This window comes from Chiloscyllium punctatum, chromosome 49 (assembly GCF_047496795.1).
Source record: "Chiloscyllium punctatum isolate Juve2018m chromosome 49, sChiPun1.3, whole genome shotgun sequence".
In the NCBI taxonomy this organism is placed as follows: Eukaryota; Metazoa; Chordata; class Chondrichthyes; order Orectolobiformes; family Hemiscylliidae; genus Chiloscyllium; species Chiloscyllium punctatum.
In genome coordinates this window covers 7,032,287-7,049,403 of record NC_092787.1, presented here as the reverse complement: position 1 = coordinate 7,049,403, position 17,117 = coordinate 7,032,287, and the positions used below count along the sequence as shown (strand labels likewise).

Below are 17,117 nucleotides of genomic sequence, written 5' to 3'. Positions count from 1 at the left end.
AGCGTTTGAGATTGAGGCTGGAAGCAAACAAACCAAGCTGGTCACTAATAGCATATTTCTGTATAATGTATAATTAAACTACCTTGCATCAATAGATAATGATGCCAAAGGTGCTGTGTGAATGGAGAAACAAATGGGTCACAACTGGAATGGTTATGGTATTCGAAAAAGATGACCATGTAGTCAGGGAGAAATTTCAATGTGCCATATCAGTGATACTTCAGCTGAAATAATCATGTAGAAACATCACAGTTGCCAATATGAATTTATTAAAAATATCATTTAGAAGTTTACTGAAAATGGTGCTGAATTTATTGATTATTATCCTGAAGCACAAAGTAATTAAAGTATAGTTACCTTCCAGGAAAAAAAAGGTGTACAATAAACAATGTAATGAAGTTAAAATCAGTCATACCTCACTCAGACACTGATTTTGCAACGTGTTGAAGTTAGCAGAGCACAAGGTTTGAAATGTTAACTGTAAAAGGGAACTGACTGTATCAGAGATGAACTGCTTTGCAGTTTATAAATTCCAAGAAGAAAATAATCATTTTACTGATTAGATACTGTACATAAATAATATGGCAACTTTTGTGTTGTTTACAATATTAAACTCAACAGAAAATTGTTTGTTTATTTTCTATTTAACACCATCATTTCTGGCATATCATCAAATGCCCCTTTTCATAATTCTCCTTTTAAATAAATAGAAGATGATGGCATAGCTTAGTCCTGAAAGCTAATGATAGAATTATGGTTGTCATTTCCTTAATTTTAGCTCAGTACTCATGAGAGTGTGAACGCTCACCCGCTGATGTTGCCTGTACCCTGTTAGAATAGATAAACATGCACTCCTGCAGGAATTGTTGGGCAGTTGCATATTACTCACATGTGTTATATTTTAGAAGTTAATCTAGAATATAGATTGAGTGTTTTTTAAGAAATCCTCACTTAACATTCCTTCCAAAGCTAAGAGAGGACAAGTCATCATGTCAAACATGGTCCAATTATCTTTGTTATTAGGATTCCATGGTAATAAACATCACTTCAACCACTCTATCTGTAACTTAACGATTCAGTTAAAGAAGTGCCTGCAATCTCGACTTTTGCTTTACGCAGGAAAGTCTAATAATATGGATTTGTTTTCTCTCTAGTCCTATTTTGACTGCACCATGAAACATAAATAAAATAGTTATCTCCTCATGTTACATAGACTTCAACATTCTTACAGACTGAAGGACATCCAATAATATGGAAAGGCAGAAAAATGGCATTTTTAGATAGATGTTATTCACATTTGTTGGCTGCATTTTTAATACTCAAAAGAAAGACAGCATTGACCTAAATATGTCTTTGCATGAAAATCAATATTTCCAGTTTATAAAATTTGAAAGCTGTTGACTTTTCAACTTTGAATTCATGTTCTTCTCATTAAAATTGCAAATTAACCTCAACCACCAAAAGGAAATCTCAAACATGTGCACATTAGAAGAGTGCTCCAAACTCCATCTCGTTGAAAAGACGTGCTACAGGAAAAGGCTGAACAGGACTGGGCTAATTCCCTTAGAGTGTTGGAGGCTGATTTAACTTAGAAGTTTATAAAATCATGAGGGTTGTGGATAGGGTGAATAGCCAAGGTCTTTTCTCCAGTGGAGGAGAGTCCAAAACCAGAGGGCATAGGTTTAAGGTGAGAGGGGAAAGATATAAAAAGGACCTAAGGGTGGTGAGTATATAGAATGAACTGCCAGAGGAAATGGTGGAGGTTGGTTCAATTATGCTATTTAAGAGGCATCTGGATGAGTATATAAATAGAAAAAGCATAGAGAGATATAGGCCAAATGCTGGCAAATGGGACTAGATTAAGTTAGGATATCTGATCAACATGATTGAGTTGGACGAAAGGATCTGTTTCCATGCTGTATATCTTGAGACTCTATGGCATCTGCCATTATCTTAAAGAAGTTAGCTGTAATGTGAGACTCTAGAATATGGTATTGTCTTCACCAGGATCAATAGTTTTTGTCAGCTGAGGTGGATGTAGAACTTAACTAATGGAGTGGGCTGTTACTGCGAACAGGTTATAAACTAGTTGCTGCTGAATATTTCAACAGTAATGTCATTCTGGAGCAGGATGGTGGACTGGTTAAGTCATAGCTTTTATGTCCACATTCTTGTGGTTGCAAAGTTACTTATAATGGGTGATTCGGTGTGTCTATGTGCTTTACAAGTTTGGAACCCAATTCTGAAGAAGGATCACTGGGCATGAAAGGTTAACTCAGCTTTCTCTTCACAGATGTTGCCAGACCTACTAAGTTTCTCCAACAATTTCTGTTTTTGCTCAAATGTCTTATTGGTTTGTTGGAGCCATTTCTGTTTTGTTCAACCTACTTTGAAGCTGTACAGATTTGTAAAAGAAAGTGGAGTGGAGGAAATATGAGAAAATAAGACAGCCCTAAATATAATGATCACTTTAACACAACCAATTTGATTTTCAAACATGTGGTCAGATACTAATGGTGATGAGCAAGGGGAGGAGGAATAATAAATGTTACAGAAGTAAGAGGTGTTACAGAAGTAGAAATTACTTAACATAATGGAAGGAATGTTTCTCTTGATATTTTCTGATGCATGTGTTGGTATAAACAAAAGGCAAGTGTATGTCAGGATACCCATTCATAAGGGACATTTTCAAATTATACATCAAAGGCTGAGGAATGTTCTGGGTACTTGATTGTTTAGATTGTATATTGCAGTACTTGCCGGTAAGCCTGAAGGTGTTGCCTCAGGTAACGTGGAGGACATTGTAGAAATTAACTCCAGAGTCTTCAGCTGAACCTCACAGAGTGAAATTATTTCCCTAACTGATATAAGTAACAATATCTGAAACTGACTTGTCTTTTTTGTTCACCTCTGATCTTAAATTCAAGAATGCATCCCCAAATGTTCATTATAGGTAACATACATAGTTTCTAACAACCACCCCTTAATTGTATGATTGCAGCTCAAGTGCATCTGGTACTTGCTTTCTGTTTAATGGTCCCAAGTCCAGGTTCAAGTCCCAACTGCTCCAGAAGTCTGTAATACCATTTCTGAACAGATTGAGTTAAAAAAATTAATAAACTCCACAAATTACATTATAATCTTGCCATTGTTTATAGGAGGAACCCATAACTTTTAATGAAGATGTTTTTGTATCACACCGCTCGAGTGCCATGCGGCAGTTCCTGCAAAATGCGATTCACCTTCAGCTCTTCAAACAGGTGAGGTGCTAATGTTAACCTCTTGAGATGGTTGGCAGCTCAATCATCCTCATTGTATTGAAACTCATATGCAAATAGATTCTTCACTAAGATTGACTAAATTAAGTTATTCTCTCTGAAATTCCAAGACATTGGTTAAAAAGTAATCATTATTCAAGGTGCTAATTGTTGCACTGAAGTTATCAGAAAGAATGAAATAATAAGTGGTGCTTTTAACAAAGATTTTGATTCCAGTAGAATATTTGCTTAAATATCTCATCAGTTCATCTGTTCACCATGAAGGTGAAACCTGAACTATACTCAATCAAATGGTGAAAAGACTTAATGCTTTGCAATAGAGACATTCGGAAGAGTGATTAGAATATCTTGGAAAGAAAGAGAGAAAACAACAAAAGCCTCTGGGATGAATTCACCAATGAGGGATAATAAACATCATCAAAAAAACTAAAATTGAGTTTAGTTGACCATCTGATAAAATGTGACAGTACTTAGACACAGCATAGCTCAAAGGCCACAATAATGGTAAAATGACTCAAAGATCAAAGGATTCTTGGGCTAGCACTATTGAGGAATAAGCAAAGTCAGTAGTCACATGACACCAGCATATCGGCCAACAGGTTTATTTGAAATCGCAGGCTTTCTGAACACTGCTGCTTCATCATTTGAAGTCTTCACATGAAGAAGGAGCAGTGCACTGAAATTTTATGATTTCAAATAAATCAGTTGGGCGATACGCTGGTGTCGTGTGACTTATGGCTTTAACCACCTCAGTCCAACACTGGCACCTCCACATCGAGGAATAATCAAATATGGCTATCGAGAGGCAGGGAGGACAATTTGCAATAGAAGTGACTGGTGCAGTATTATATTCAGCCCTCAGCAAGAGGCAGGAATTGAAGTAACAAATGTCAAAATGTATTAGGCAGGAATAGTAAAATCTTAGGGAGATTAGAAATATTTCTTTGAGTTAAATATTCGATTGGAGATTTTTTTAAAAAGTCTTACTTGAAAGGGAGTGGAATTTATTGGAAAGCTCAGTTGTACCAATGTACATGCTAGGAAGTTAGATGTAGCTATCACTTCTGCTTGTGAGCACTAATTTTAATAGTTTCACAAGCTGCATAGGAATTGTCCATTTTTCTTTCTGAAAAACTGACTTTTGCTTCAATGTGCTCATATTGGTCATAATTTTTTTAGTATTATGAGCACTGGCAGTTTTTGTTTCAGCAGTTAAGTTAGGTGAGTCCTGTGGTGCTGCGATAGATTGATCATCATTGTTTTGGACCAAAAGTTTAACGTTTCTGATGTTACCTCTTCAAATGGAATAAAATTAGTGATTTTCCTTCTTTATTGCATAGTTAAGCAAATTATTTATGCAAGAGTCAAATTATACCATTTTTTTAGCAAATAAATACCTAGACTAGAGTTCTGAGCCATGTACTTATTATTTAATGTTAATGTTTCTGACAATATTACTGACTGGGTATAATGAAAGAGAGACTTCCACTCATAAACAGCACCTTTCTCAACTGCATCTCTTTATTTAACCACAAGTTCTACACTAAAAGCAGAAGCATATAGTTTAGTATAATTGTGTATTCGTTTTTATGCAATTCCTTTAATTCTTTTGTTTTTTAAATTAGTCCATCCTTATTAAGTGATTTGACAGCTTCAGAATTATAAATACTGTGCTTTCTCTGATACTCTTCTTTATGACAGTGCTGCACATTTGACCAGTTATTTTCTTAAAATAAAACTTTTCTTTTTCAGTTCATTGATGGTCGACTGGATCTCTTGAATTCTGGGGAAGGATTTAGCGATGTGTTTGAAGAAGAGATAAATAATGGCGAATATGCAGGTATGAGGCATTACTGATCAGTGCTCATAGTAATGAAGCTGGAAAAAATCTATTTTTGGCTGATATTTAGAGCTCAAAAAAACTGATGTGTCAGTAAATTGCCTTTGACTCAGACCACAGGGAGTATAGCACTGTCTTTTGAGAAGCAAAAATTGAGTTTGTAATATGGGCTCTTTTGCTTTGATTAACTTCCAAAGCACTGTGTAATACACATTTTGCATTTTTAGGCTATTATGTTTATGATTTTGAAGATTCTTTGCAACAATTTGTAGTTAGGATGAGCTTACTACCGTGGCAATTATTACAGCAGATTGAAATAATCTTTCCTCAATCTCTAAAGAACATTCCTTGATAGTTTTAAAGTTCTTGAAGTGTGAAGCATTTCTGAGACACAGTAATTCCATGCCTCTGAAAGCAAATGCCAGTTTACACCAAGGTTAACTGGTATCTAATACAGATCTGTATAAAATCCAATTTAAAAAACTCTACTGCTGAACTCTGGAACCCTATGTCTAAAGTTTGAGCGGGATGACTCTAACAGTGTAAGTCTGCCGTGTTGATGTGTCTAAAGGCAGACGAATTTTCAGCATAAAGGATTTCTGACTGCTTCCTCCGACCCTTCAAATAGCCAGTGGATTTGCTACACTGTGTGCCTTATAAAAGCACATGGCCATTTAAATCTTAACCTATAAGTGATCATATATCAAGAAGTAAATAACATACCAAAAATGTAAACCCAATCTGGCTGTTTTAAAGCTTTTCATTATTGTTTTTAAGTTGGCCTTTAAAAAAAAATCCTCCCTTTAATCCTTCCAGCTGGGATTTATTTTTATTCATTCGCGGTATGGGGGTGTCACTGTCTAGGTCAGCAATTAATGCCCATCTCTAATTGTCCAGAGGGTAGTTAAGAGTCAGTATTGATCTGGAGTCACATATAAGCCAGCCCAGGTAAGGATGACAGTTTCCTTCCCCTAAAGGACATTAGTGAATTAGATGAGTTTTCCTGGCAATCACCAGTGGATTCATGGTCATCGTTAGACTCTTAATTCTAGATTTTTATTGAATTCAAATTCTACCATCTGCCATGTGATTTGATTTTGAACCTGGGTCCTGAGAACATTACCTGGGTATCTGGATTAAGAGTCCCGTTGATAATTCCACTAGGCCATCTTCTCCCCTGTTGTGATGTTTTGGTGCTCCATGTATTCAAGACTAAACTTTACTCAGGTTGGGAAAGTAAGTTACTTTTCATAAAACAATAGATGAATTGTTACACTAGCATTAGAAAAATAGGCTAGAGATGGTGAATATCTAACTTCTAGGAAATTTATATTGAATGAAAAGTCTGGGCTGAATCTTACAATATTTTAGCTAAGTGTCATTTTCAACGAGTTTCATGGAGAGTTTATCTTCACAACGATAGAATGGATAGTCAGAGTCTTTTTCCTAGAGTAGACATGTCAATTACTAAGTGATACAGCTTTATGGTAAAAGGGTTAAGTTAAGGAGATGTGAGAGACAAGTTATATACGTGGAGGGTGATAAGTGCCTGAAATGTGCTGCCACAGGAGGTGGTGGAGGCAAATACAATAGCAATGTTTAAGAGGTCTCTTGACAAATCTATGAATAGGCAGGGTACAGAGGGAATGCACACTGCGTAGAAGCAAAGAGTTTTTAGTTTAGAAAGGCATCATATGTCAGTGCAGTCTTGGTGTGCCAAAAGGCTTGTCCCTGTGCTGAACTGTTCTTTAGTCTTCGAACACTAGTAAGTTTTCTTGCATATCCATAAATTGCCTCATTGTGGCTCAGTGCTAGCCTGATGCTTCCACTTGCAGTAGCCAGAGGTATCACTGCTGGGTACCTTGGGTTCCGTGGCACCATGCCATCTTTAACAGGCTGTTGTGCACCCAGTCAAGCACTATCAATACTGACACCCCCTACATAGTTTATGGCATTTGCCCAGATCAGGGAAGTGTAGGGAAATTGGTGTTGCACTTTGCAGACAAGAGCCTGGAGGCTGAGGAGCAATGTCCCCTTTCCCCACGACCACCAGAGGAAGCCACAACACCTGCCACTCTGGTCTGATATTACTACCTGGGTCAGTGCAGTGATAGGCATTTGGAGGAATGTCCAGACATTCAGGAAGGTCAGTGACCTTTCTGCTGCATCCATGAAAGTCCCACCATCTTCTCTCTGCCTCACAGTTTGTCCATCTCTGCTACTGCACTCTCCTTCCACCAAAGCTCATACTCTACCATTCTCACAATTACATGTGACACCCTCCCTCACTTGCTCTCACCTGTCAGATCCTTCCATGCTACACCGTATTGTCTCTGCACTGCCTCCTGATTCATATGGGACACTTTGTCAGTCTTCCCCACCTTCACCAGCACGAATAACTGTCCCACCCACTTTTGTCTCATTTAATCCTTCCATTCGCAGTACAGCAAGATATCCACGTCCCTGTCTGATGACTGCTGCACACACACCAAACTCCTGCCTGGTTTTGTCTGTGCTGAATTGCAAAGCAGCACCGTAGTCCTTCGAGTCTTTAAGTTGCGGTTGAAGAGCCAAAGTGCAAAAACGCAAGACAGGAATGCTGTGAGAGAGCAAGCTAGCAGCCCTGCCATGCAGCTTGTTCCAGTCTGAGAGTTTGGTGCCTATCCTATAAAATGTCGTAACAGCAGCATTCCAATGAGAGTTGCTCCAAAGTACAGGACTGAAGTGCAAAGGTGTCCTGTAAGTGGAGTGGAATTATCATATAATGGTGCAAAGAGGCTGGTAGGAATCAGATGCCAGTATTTGTGCAGTTGGATTTCACATGGCCAGAGCCTTGAAACCTGCTCTGAAAGTTTGGTGCTGGGTATCAAAGATAGTGACCCTGGTGGAGCAAGAGACCAGCTGGAGTTGCCGGTACCCGCTCAGGAACTCTCTGCGTTAACTTCTGCCTGTCCCATGATACGAGAGGAAACTGCACATTAATGAGGTGAAGTTTGCAGCTGTTGAAGCTGATAACAGCAATGCTCCCTGTCGCTAAACCTCTTGCCATATCTGAGCAAGAATCTTGACTCAACGTTAGACCAGTTTTAAACCAACATAATAGCAGTATTGCTTTCTTCTTTCTTGTCTAAGATTAATTTATTTCTGCTCACTCCTGTCCTAGATTAAAAAGAAAAGTAGCTGGTATCTTATGCCTGCAGAAATCTCAAAGGAAAGAATGCTTTCAACTTTTGCAACATCGGGCAGTTTGCATGAATAGAGATGACTTGCCCAATAAATTTGCCTTTCACAGTCATGGAATTACATTTGCTTCAATTGAACAAAACCTGAAGCAGAGGCTAAAGTAGATGGTCAGTGTAATATCATCTGTTTCCCTGAGGTTCATGAAAAATTTCTATTTTTTTAATCTTTTTTAATGCTGTGTGATCAAATAGTGAAGGAGAGGGCAGGGATTAAATCAAAATAGAGTTGGACGGGGAAATAATACACTTCACTCCTTGCGGCACCCACCTCTCCCTGAACAATTCCAGGGTGTTGGTGGACACCGCGTGCTCCTTTTCCAGAGACACCCGGACTCTAACGTTACCGCGGAAGAGGGGCAGGCAGTCGGCCCTAAAAAATTTCTATTCTGTGAGTTAATTGTATGCCAATTGGAGATCCAGGGATTTAATTGAGATTTCACTTGAGCACATATAAATAGGCACTTATCAAAAGTGGTGGAGAGTTTGTATAAGGAGATGTATGCCCGTAATGTTTCACTCTATAAATACATTTTATACTGAAGAAGTCTGGGTCTAATACCATCCTTCATGAGCTGATTTTATTGATTCGCTCAATGTCCAATTTAAAATTACAACCTATTTTAATTAAAAATGAACAAACTGAATTTGGTATCAAAGCAAGTATTTTTATCTTAAGATGTTTACATATCCAATGTCATGATCCCAGCTGATAGTTATTCTAGACAAGTTAGATCCCAGAGTGAAGCCAGACTTGATAGACATAAGTTTTATTTTTACAATTTTAGTTTATCAGTCACTGAATATTCACAAGAGGGTGCCAATATATTTTAACAAAAGAACATAAGTTTATTACACAAAAAAAGTAAATTATGTTACACAACTATGTTACACTGTAAAAGAACTATTTGACATCAGCTCAATACAAATATCAGAAAGAATGATTCAGTTCTTTTAACCTCAACATTACATGTACTCAAACCTCAGCAAAGAGTTACACCCATCTCCACTTTGAAATTGGAGGAATCCAGTAGGCATCTGTGGGGGGAAGAGAGAGAGAGAGAGAGTGTTACCCTTTTGAGTCCGGTATGACTCTTCGACTTGAAATGCCATCTCTGTTCCTCACTCCACAGATGTTGCCAGACCTGCTGAGTGTCTCCAGCACTTTCCATTTTTTTTTCAGATTACAAGACCCATGGTTTTTTTTTCTTTAATCTGCTTCGGCGATCCCTATTCAGTTGGCATGGCTGTAATTGGCTTATTTTTGGCAAAGTGCTGCATTCACTGCTGTTTTGTTTGGTTAATGTCTTTTCCTGACACTTTTAAATGAGCTACAACCCTGCCCGCTTGTTAATTAACATGTGTTCCTTAAACTCATGTCTTCAGCTGCCTTGTTGATTGTCTTTCTGCCTGACTCCGCAACAGTTGGCTGCATCTGGAACTTTTCTATTGCTAACTTTTGAGCTCTATAGGAGTTGCCTTCAGCCTAGATTGCTGGACGTTCCTATATTAACTGCTGTTAAGGACCTTTTCAGTCCAGACCCACAGACACCGTCTATAACTCATTGACTTTTTGGATGCTCTGTCTCTGTCTCCATAGGTCATTGGACATATTATTGCTGGGCAACAGCCCTTTTTCTTTACTGTTTTAAAACATTAAACTATTAACTCCCAGCTGTTCTCCAAGGCTGTAAATCCTCAGTAATAATGCATGTATGAATAAATCAGATACCATGTACCACACTCAGAACAACCTAAAATGAATCTAAGTATCATATCTTCTCCCCCCCCCCCCCCCACCCTTTCCGACCACACAATAATAAAAATATAATTTCAACTTAAATTATTCTTCCAATTTAGAAACAATTTCTCAAATAACAACTAAGTGTTATGAATCTTCATCGCACGTATCAATATCCAGTGCTCCATTTGTGTTGCTCCAAACTAAAACCAAATATCTTCTGATATTCCTGTATCACACCATATTATTGTGTTTTATCTAAAGGAGATAAATCTCTCAAAATTCGATTTTTGCAAAGAGTTTGAAAATATAATTACCTATATATTATATGTACACATCCATAAAATTGAAGAACTGTAATCCTTTAACTTGAACATTTTCTTAATGTGAGCTGATCTTTCAACTAAATCACTGTTCTGCCTTATGCAGGAAGTGACAAATCTTATCACCAGTGGCTGTTCACAGTGAAGGTGAGTGAAATCTATTTTATTACCAATATGTTAAAGGGAATAAAAACTAACATTAAACAGAAAAATTGCCAGGAATAAACTGAATGTAAACTCCCCTCTATATATACTGAAGTGTTCCTTAAAAGTCTGGACAGTGAATTGTATTACTGCATTTGAATGGGTGAAGAATACAGTCAAGGATACATAATCTCTCGATGTAAACCCTGAGTTATGATTTGATAATCCTGTGACCAAGACCTTTCTAGCCTTCCAAGCTTGCATCACAGACTTTGGTCATTTACTTTCTTGAGCTGATTGGTAGAACACGCATGAGTACATGGTTCAGAGAAGTAACCTGGGTAAATAACTTTCCTCCTCCTGTGTGAAAAGCTGCCTGGGTCTATGCTCAATGACTCACCTTTGATAGTGTATCTGGAAGTTGAACCTCATGCTGAGGGGAATTGCAGTACTGATCATTACTTTGTATCAATGCCAAGTTTATAATCATTCTCTATTGTTTGGAAGCATCCTGTTCACCACCTGCTAAATAGGTTTTTATATTTATTTCCAATTATGTTTTATTGTAAGTTTACAAAATAATAACTTAGCTGACCTTTATAGATGACTTCACTTCATCTTTCAATTAAAATTATGACATTTTCTTGGCATCCAAGGAATCTAAATTGAAAATACCATGGTCTTATTGATATAAGTTGGAACAAATATTCCATTCGTTCCATTACCATAATGCATGTAGATGTGAATGAATTCTTGACCTATTTGAAAGGATATGAATAAATAGATAAATTCAAATTTGGAATCTGAAATTGCAGTTGAGAGGATATTTTAAAGGCTTGAGCGTGGGACCCTGGCCAGGAATGCATGAGAATAGTCAAGTCTGGATGTAACAAAGTTTTCAGCAACTAAAGAGTTGAGACAGAAGCAGAGCTAGATGACATAGGTGATGGTATAGATAAAATGGTCAGGAACTCAACTTGGGGTCAGTTATGGCAGCCACATTGTGTACAATTTGGTTCAGCCTCAGACAGTCATCATGGGGCGGGGCGAGATGGAGTGGTGCTGAAGGACCAGAGTTTATGGCAGGGGTCAGAGGATATTTTAAGCTTGTCATCCTGCATAACATCAACTGAAAAAGACTTCTGTGAATTCTGTATACTGTCTGAGTAGAGAAAACTAAAAATGTTTCTTAATTGAAAAAGTTCTGTATCTATTTATTCATTTCCTTTCAAATAGGTCAAGAATTCATTCACATCTACATGCATTATGGTAATGGAACGAATGGAATATTTGTTCCGACTTATATCAATAAGACCATGGTATTTTCAATTTAGATTGCTTGGACATAACTTTGATGCCAAGAAAATGTCATAATTTTAATTGTAAGATGAATTGAAGTCATCTAAAATTTCTTGTGCACAGTTTAAACTTTGGTGTGGAATTGCCAGTGCACTACTTGTTGAATGAAAGTGAAGTGTTAAGATTTCAAAACAAGCATATTCAATTTTAACTCTTGGTGGGATATTTTTAACTATTGGGCCTTATTTGAATCAAGACATTCAGTTGCTCAGTTGTTTAAGCAGCGTTGACTTGTTGAACAATAAAAATTAGATTAGATTACTTACAGTGTGGAAACAGGTCCTTCGGCCCAACAAGTCCACACCGCCCCGCCGAAGCGTAACCCACCCATACCCCTACATCTACAGATACCCCTTACCTAACACTACGGGCAATTTAGCATGGCCAATTCACCTGACCTGCACATCTTTGGACTGTGGGAGGAAACCGGAGCACCCGGAGGAAACCCACGCAGACACGGGGAGAATGTGCAAACTCCACACAGTCAGTCGCCTGAGGCGGGAATTGAACCCGGGTCTCCGGCGCTGTGAGGCAGCAGTGCTAACCACTGTGCCACCGTGCCGCCCACAAAATTGAATGGCTTTGAGGCACTGGGTAGCCATGTTATCGAACGAATGAATAACTGAAGTTCAGATCTGCCTTGTAGGGCACACTAGAATATATTCAGATTCCATTGCAGTCCCATGCAGCATGAAATGTTGAGTTGTATTTATTAATTAGACTCTCACTGGAGCCTGTTCATTCACCACCGGAATCAGCAGTGAAAAAGCTGCACACAGATAGGAAATAGAGGTGTTCTATTTTAAATGTTCTGTCATTCAGTTCCTACTGATAGAAAGAACAACCTTAATGCTCCACTGTGTGCAATGCTGCTATCTTAAATATTTCAATGTATACTTTTACAGGTAAGCTCAGTATTTATGTGATATACTGAACAACTGTCTATAAATAGTCTAAAAAGAGGTTTTAGTTTTAATTGATTTATGTTAGTAATAGATGATTATGCATAAGCAATTCAGTTCTTTAAATATTTAATCAATTTTTTTTCCCTTAGATAAATAATAATCTTTGTCTAATTAAGCCTCATTTCTTTAATCACACTAGGATAAGAACTAGTCTTGAAAGCAAAACTCAAGGGGCTTCCTCTCTGACCTATAACATTAATTGAAATTAAATAAATGATAATTCATTCAAAGTCTTTGAAAAGAACATTAATAAATATATACATCTTTGTTCAGAAAGATAAAGGTTGATGTATGAATTCCTGACGAATCCACTATTTTGTGTGTTTCTTTTAACAGTGATGACAGATAATTCTGAGTATTGTTTCTGCATTCTGAACAATGTAGAGACAAAACAGCCCAACCCACACAGTTATGCTTGAGATTAACACATCTTCCAATGCAATATGAAAAATTTAATTTAAGCTCAATTTTTGTTAGACTTTTAGCATTATCGTATTTATAGTCACTTTACAGAATTGTTCTCTAAATCTCCTTCCTAATATTTCAAAGGAAGGATAGACTTCATTAAGTAAATGAGACAGTCTATCCCTCCCTGTCATTCTCAACCTGCCAGCAGCCTTTGACACTATTGATTCCACAGACCTCCTATAAAATCCAGTAGGATGGGACTGCCCTTACCTGGTTCCATTCTTAACTATCCAGTCATACTCAAAGAATAGCCAGCAATGGCTTCTCTTCCCATTTCAGCACAGTTACCTCCAATATCAACCAAGGAACTATCATTGACCCCTTCTTGTTCCGCATTGATGTACTCTCCCTCAGTGACATTATCTGCAATACAACTTCGGTTTTCACATTTATGCTAATGACAACTTTCTCTCTTAACCCTGCCACCACCTCTAAATTACCAGACTGCTTTTCTGATATTCACTAGTGGCTGAGCCACAGTATTCTGCGATTAAATGTTGGGAAGATGGAAACCATTGACTTTGATCACTGCCACAAACTCTGGTCTTTCAGTACCAATCCATCGCTCTCTATGAAGATTGCTTGAGGCTGAACCAAACTGTACACAACCTGGCTGCCATAATTGGCCCCAAATTGAGCTCCTTACCATTTTATCTGCACTATCACCAAGATCACCTATGTCATCTGGCTCTGCCTCTGCTCAGCTCTTTCATTGCTGAAACCTTACGCAAGTCTTTGTTACATACAGACTTGACTATTCTCATGCATTCTGGGACACCGTTCCACATTTTATCCCTTGTAAGTTTGAGGTCAACCAAAACTCTGCTGCCCATTTTTTACCTCTTTGAAGTAAAACATCTTAATTTCATGCCCAAATCATCAAATTAATCTTAAACTTGAATCAAAGTCAAGACAGCTGTTTAAAAAAAATCCCAGTTCTGTTTTGTTTCAATGCTCATGCAATAAAAATTTAAAAGCAATTGCTTTTTTTATCATCTGCCCTGATATAATGTATAAGTGTTAATCCATTAAATATCTCTTTCTTGATTTCATGTGCCATCTAGTTCTTCCAGTTTTAAATTCATTGTGTGACGATACCATAAGACCATAAGACATAGGAGTGGAAGTAAGGCCATTCGGCCCATCGAGCCCACTCCACCATTCAATCATGGCTGATGGGCATTTCAACTCCACTTACCCGCATTCTCCCCGTAGCCTTTAATTCCTCGAGACAACAAGAATCTATCCATCTCTGCCTTGAAGACATTTAACATCCCAGCCTCCACTGCACTCTGCGGCAATGGATTCCACAGGCCCACCACTCTCTGGCTGAAGAAATTCTCTGCATTTCTGTTCTGAATTTACCCCCTCTAATTCTAAGTCTGTGTCCACGGGTCCTAGTGTCCTCACCTAACGGAAACAATTTCCTAGTGTCCACCCTCTCCAAGCCATGTATTATCTTGTACGTCTCTATTAAGTCTCCCCTTAATCTTCTAAACTCCAATGAATACAATCCCAGGATCCTCAGCCGTTCCTCATATGTTAGACCTACCATTCCAGGGATCATCCGTGTGAATCTCTGCTGGACACGTTCCGGTGCCAGTATGTCCTTCCTGAGGTGTGGGGACCAAAACTGGACACAGTACTCCAAATGGGGCCTAACCAGAGCTTTATAAAGTCTCAGTAGCACAACGGTGCTTTTATATTCCAACCCTCTTGAGATAAGTGACAACATTGCATTCGCTTTCTTAATCACGGACTCAACCTGCATGTTGACCTTTAGAGAATCCTCGACTAGCATTCCCAGATCCCTTTGTACTTTTGGCTTTACGAATTTTCTCACCATTTAGAAAGTAGTCTGTGCTTTTATTCTTTTTGCCAAAGTGCAAGACCTCGCATTTGTTCACGTTGAATTCCATCAGCCATTTCCTGGACCACTCTCCCAAACTGCAGCCTCCCCACTTCCTCAGTACTACCTGCCTGTCCACCTAACTTCGTATCATCTGCAAACTTCGCTAGAATGCCCCCAGTCCCTTCATCCAGATCATTAATATATAATGCGAACAGCTGTGGGCCCAACACTGAATCCTGCGGGACACTGCTCATCACCGGCTGCCATTCTGAAAAAGAACCTTTTATCCCAACTCTCTGCCTTCTGTCAGACAGCCAAACCTCAATCCATCCCAGTAGCTCACCTCGAACACCATGGGCCCTCACCTTGCTCAGCAGCCTCCCATGTGGCACCTTATCAAAGGCCTTTTGGAAGTCTAGATAGACCACATCCACTGGGTTTTCCTGGTCTAACCTACTTGTCACCTCTTCAAAGAATACCAACAGGTTTGTCAGGCATGACCTCCCCTTACTAAATCCATGTTGACTTGTTCTAATCAGACTCTGCTCTTCTAAGAATTTAGAAACCTCATCCTAAATGATGGATTCTAGAATTTTACCAACAACCGAGGTTAGGCTAATTGGCCTATAATTTTCCATCTTTTGTCTTGATCCTTTCTTGAACAATGGGGTTACAACCGCGATCTTCCAATCATCTGGGACTTTCCCTGACTCCAGTGACTCTTGAAAGATCTCAACCAATGCCTCAGCTATTTCCCCAGCCACCTCTCTCAGAACTCTAGGATGTAGCCCATCAGGGCCAGGAGATTTATCAATTTTAAGACTTTTTAGCTTTTCTAGCACTATCTCTTTTGTAATGGCAACCATACTCAACTCAGCCCCCAGACTCCCTTTAATTGTTGGGAAATTACTCATGTCTTCCACTGTGAAAACTGACGCAAAGTACTTGTTAAGTTCTCCTGCTATTTCCTTATCTCCCATCACTAGGCTTCCAGCATCAGTTTGAAGTGGCCCAATGTCTACTTTTACCTGTCATTTGTTTCTTATGTATTGAAAGAAACTTTTACTATCGTTTCTAATATTACTGGCTAGCCTACCTTCATATTTGATCCTCTCCTTTCTTATTACTCTCTTTGTTATCCTCTGTTTGTTTTTGTAGCCTTCCCAATCTTCTGATTTCCCACTGCTCTTGGCCACTTTATAGGATCTCTTTTTTTCTTTAATACATTTCCTGACTTCCTTTGTCAGCCATGGCTGTCTAATCCCTCCCTGGATAATCTTTCTTTTCTTGGGAATGAACCTCTGTACAGTGTCCTCAATTATACCCACAAACTCCTGCCATTTTTGCTCTACTGTCTTCCCCGCGAGACTCTGCTTCCAGTCTATATTTGTCAGTTCCTCTCTCATGCCCTCATAATTACCTTTATTTAACTGTAACACCATTACATCCGATTTTGCCTTCTCTCTTTCAATCTCCAGACTGAACTCTACCATATTATGATCGCTGCTTCCTAAGGGTTCCCTTACTTTAAGATCTATGGCTTTAAGAGGTGTATTTTGTCCAGCTTTTTCTAAACGAAAAGAAGGTTGAGACAGAGGTTCCAAGTGGTTAGCTCAAAGCTAATAAAGTAAGCAGCTGGTATGGCCTTGGTCTTTTTAAAATTTTGGAGCAATAGAAGCAGCCGAAATTGGTAGCGGGGTGGTGAGGGTGATGGGTTGGGGGAGGTGGTCAACCTCCCAGAGAACCAGGATTTTCAGTTTCAGCTTTCAGCAGTTGCTGGGGTCATGAAGCTGGATGTGGAAGCTCTTATTCCTCTCTCTCTGACATCTACAAGCAAGGCTTCTCTGCCTGCTGCTAGAATTGCATCTGAGACTATCTGTTTTACTGAACTTGCCTTTGCCAAGGGGT

General features: G+C 38.7%; 1 protein-coding gene across 4 annotated transcripts in view; it reads left to right on the top strand.

Annotated features, from left to right (window-relative positions):
* dennd1a (DENN/MADD domain containing 1A) overlaps nucleotides 1-17,117 on the top strand; it is a 525,508-nt gene that overhangs the window by 423,389 nt on the left and 85,002 nt on the right. For all 4 annotated transcript variants that reach the window (XM_072566190.1, XM_072566188.1, XM_072566189.1 and 1 more), the window contains exons 14-16: nucleotides 3,159-3,260; nucleotides 5,031-5,118; nucleotides 10,528-10,568. In XM_072566190.1, the coding sequence (XP_072422291.1) occupies nucleotides 3,159-3,260; nucleotides 5,031-5,118; nucleotides 10,528-10,568 (231 nt within the window). The remainder of the gene's footprint in view (nucleotides 1-3,158; nucleotides 3,261-5,030; nucleotides 5,119-10,527; nucleotides 10,569-17,117) is intronic.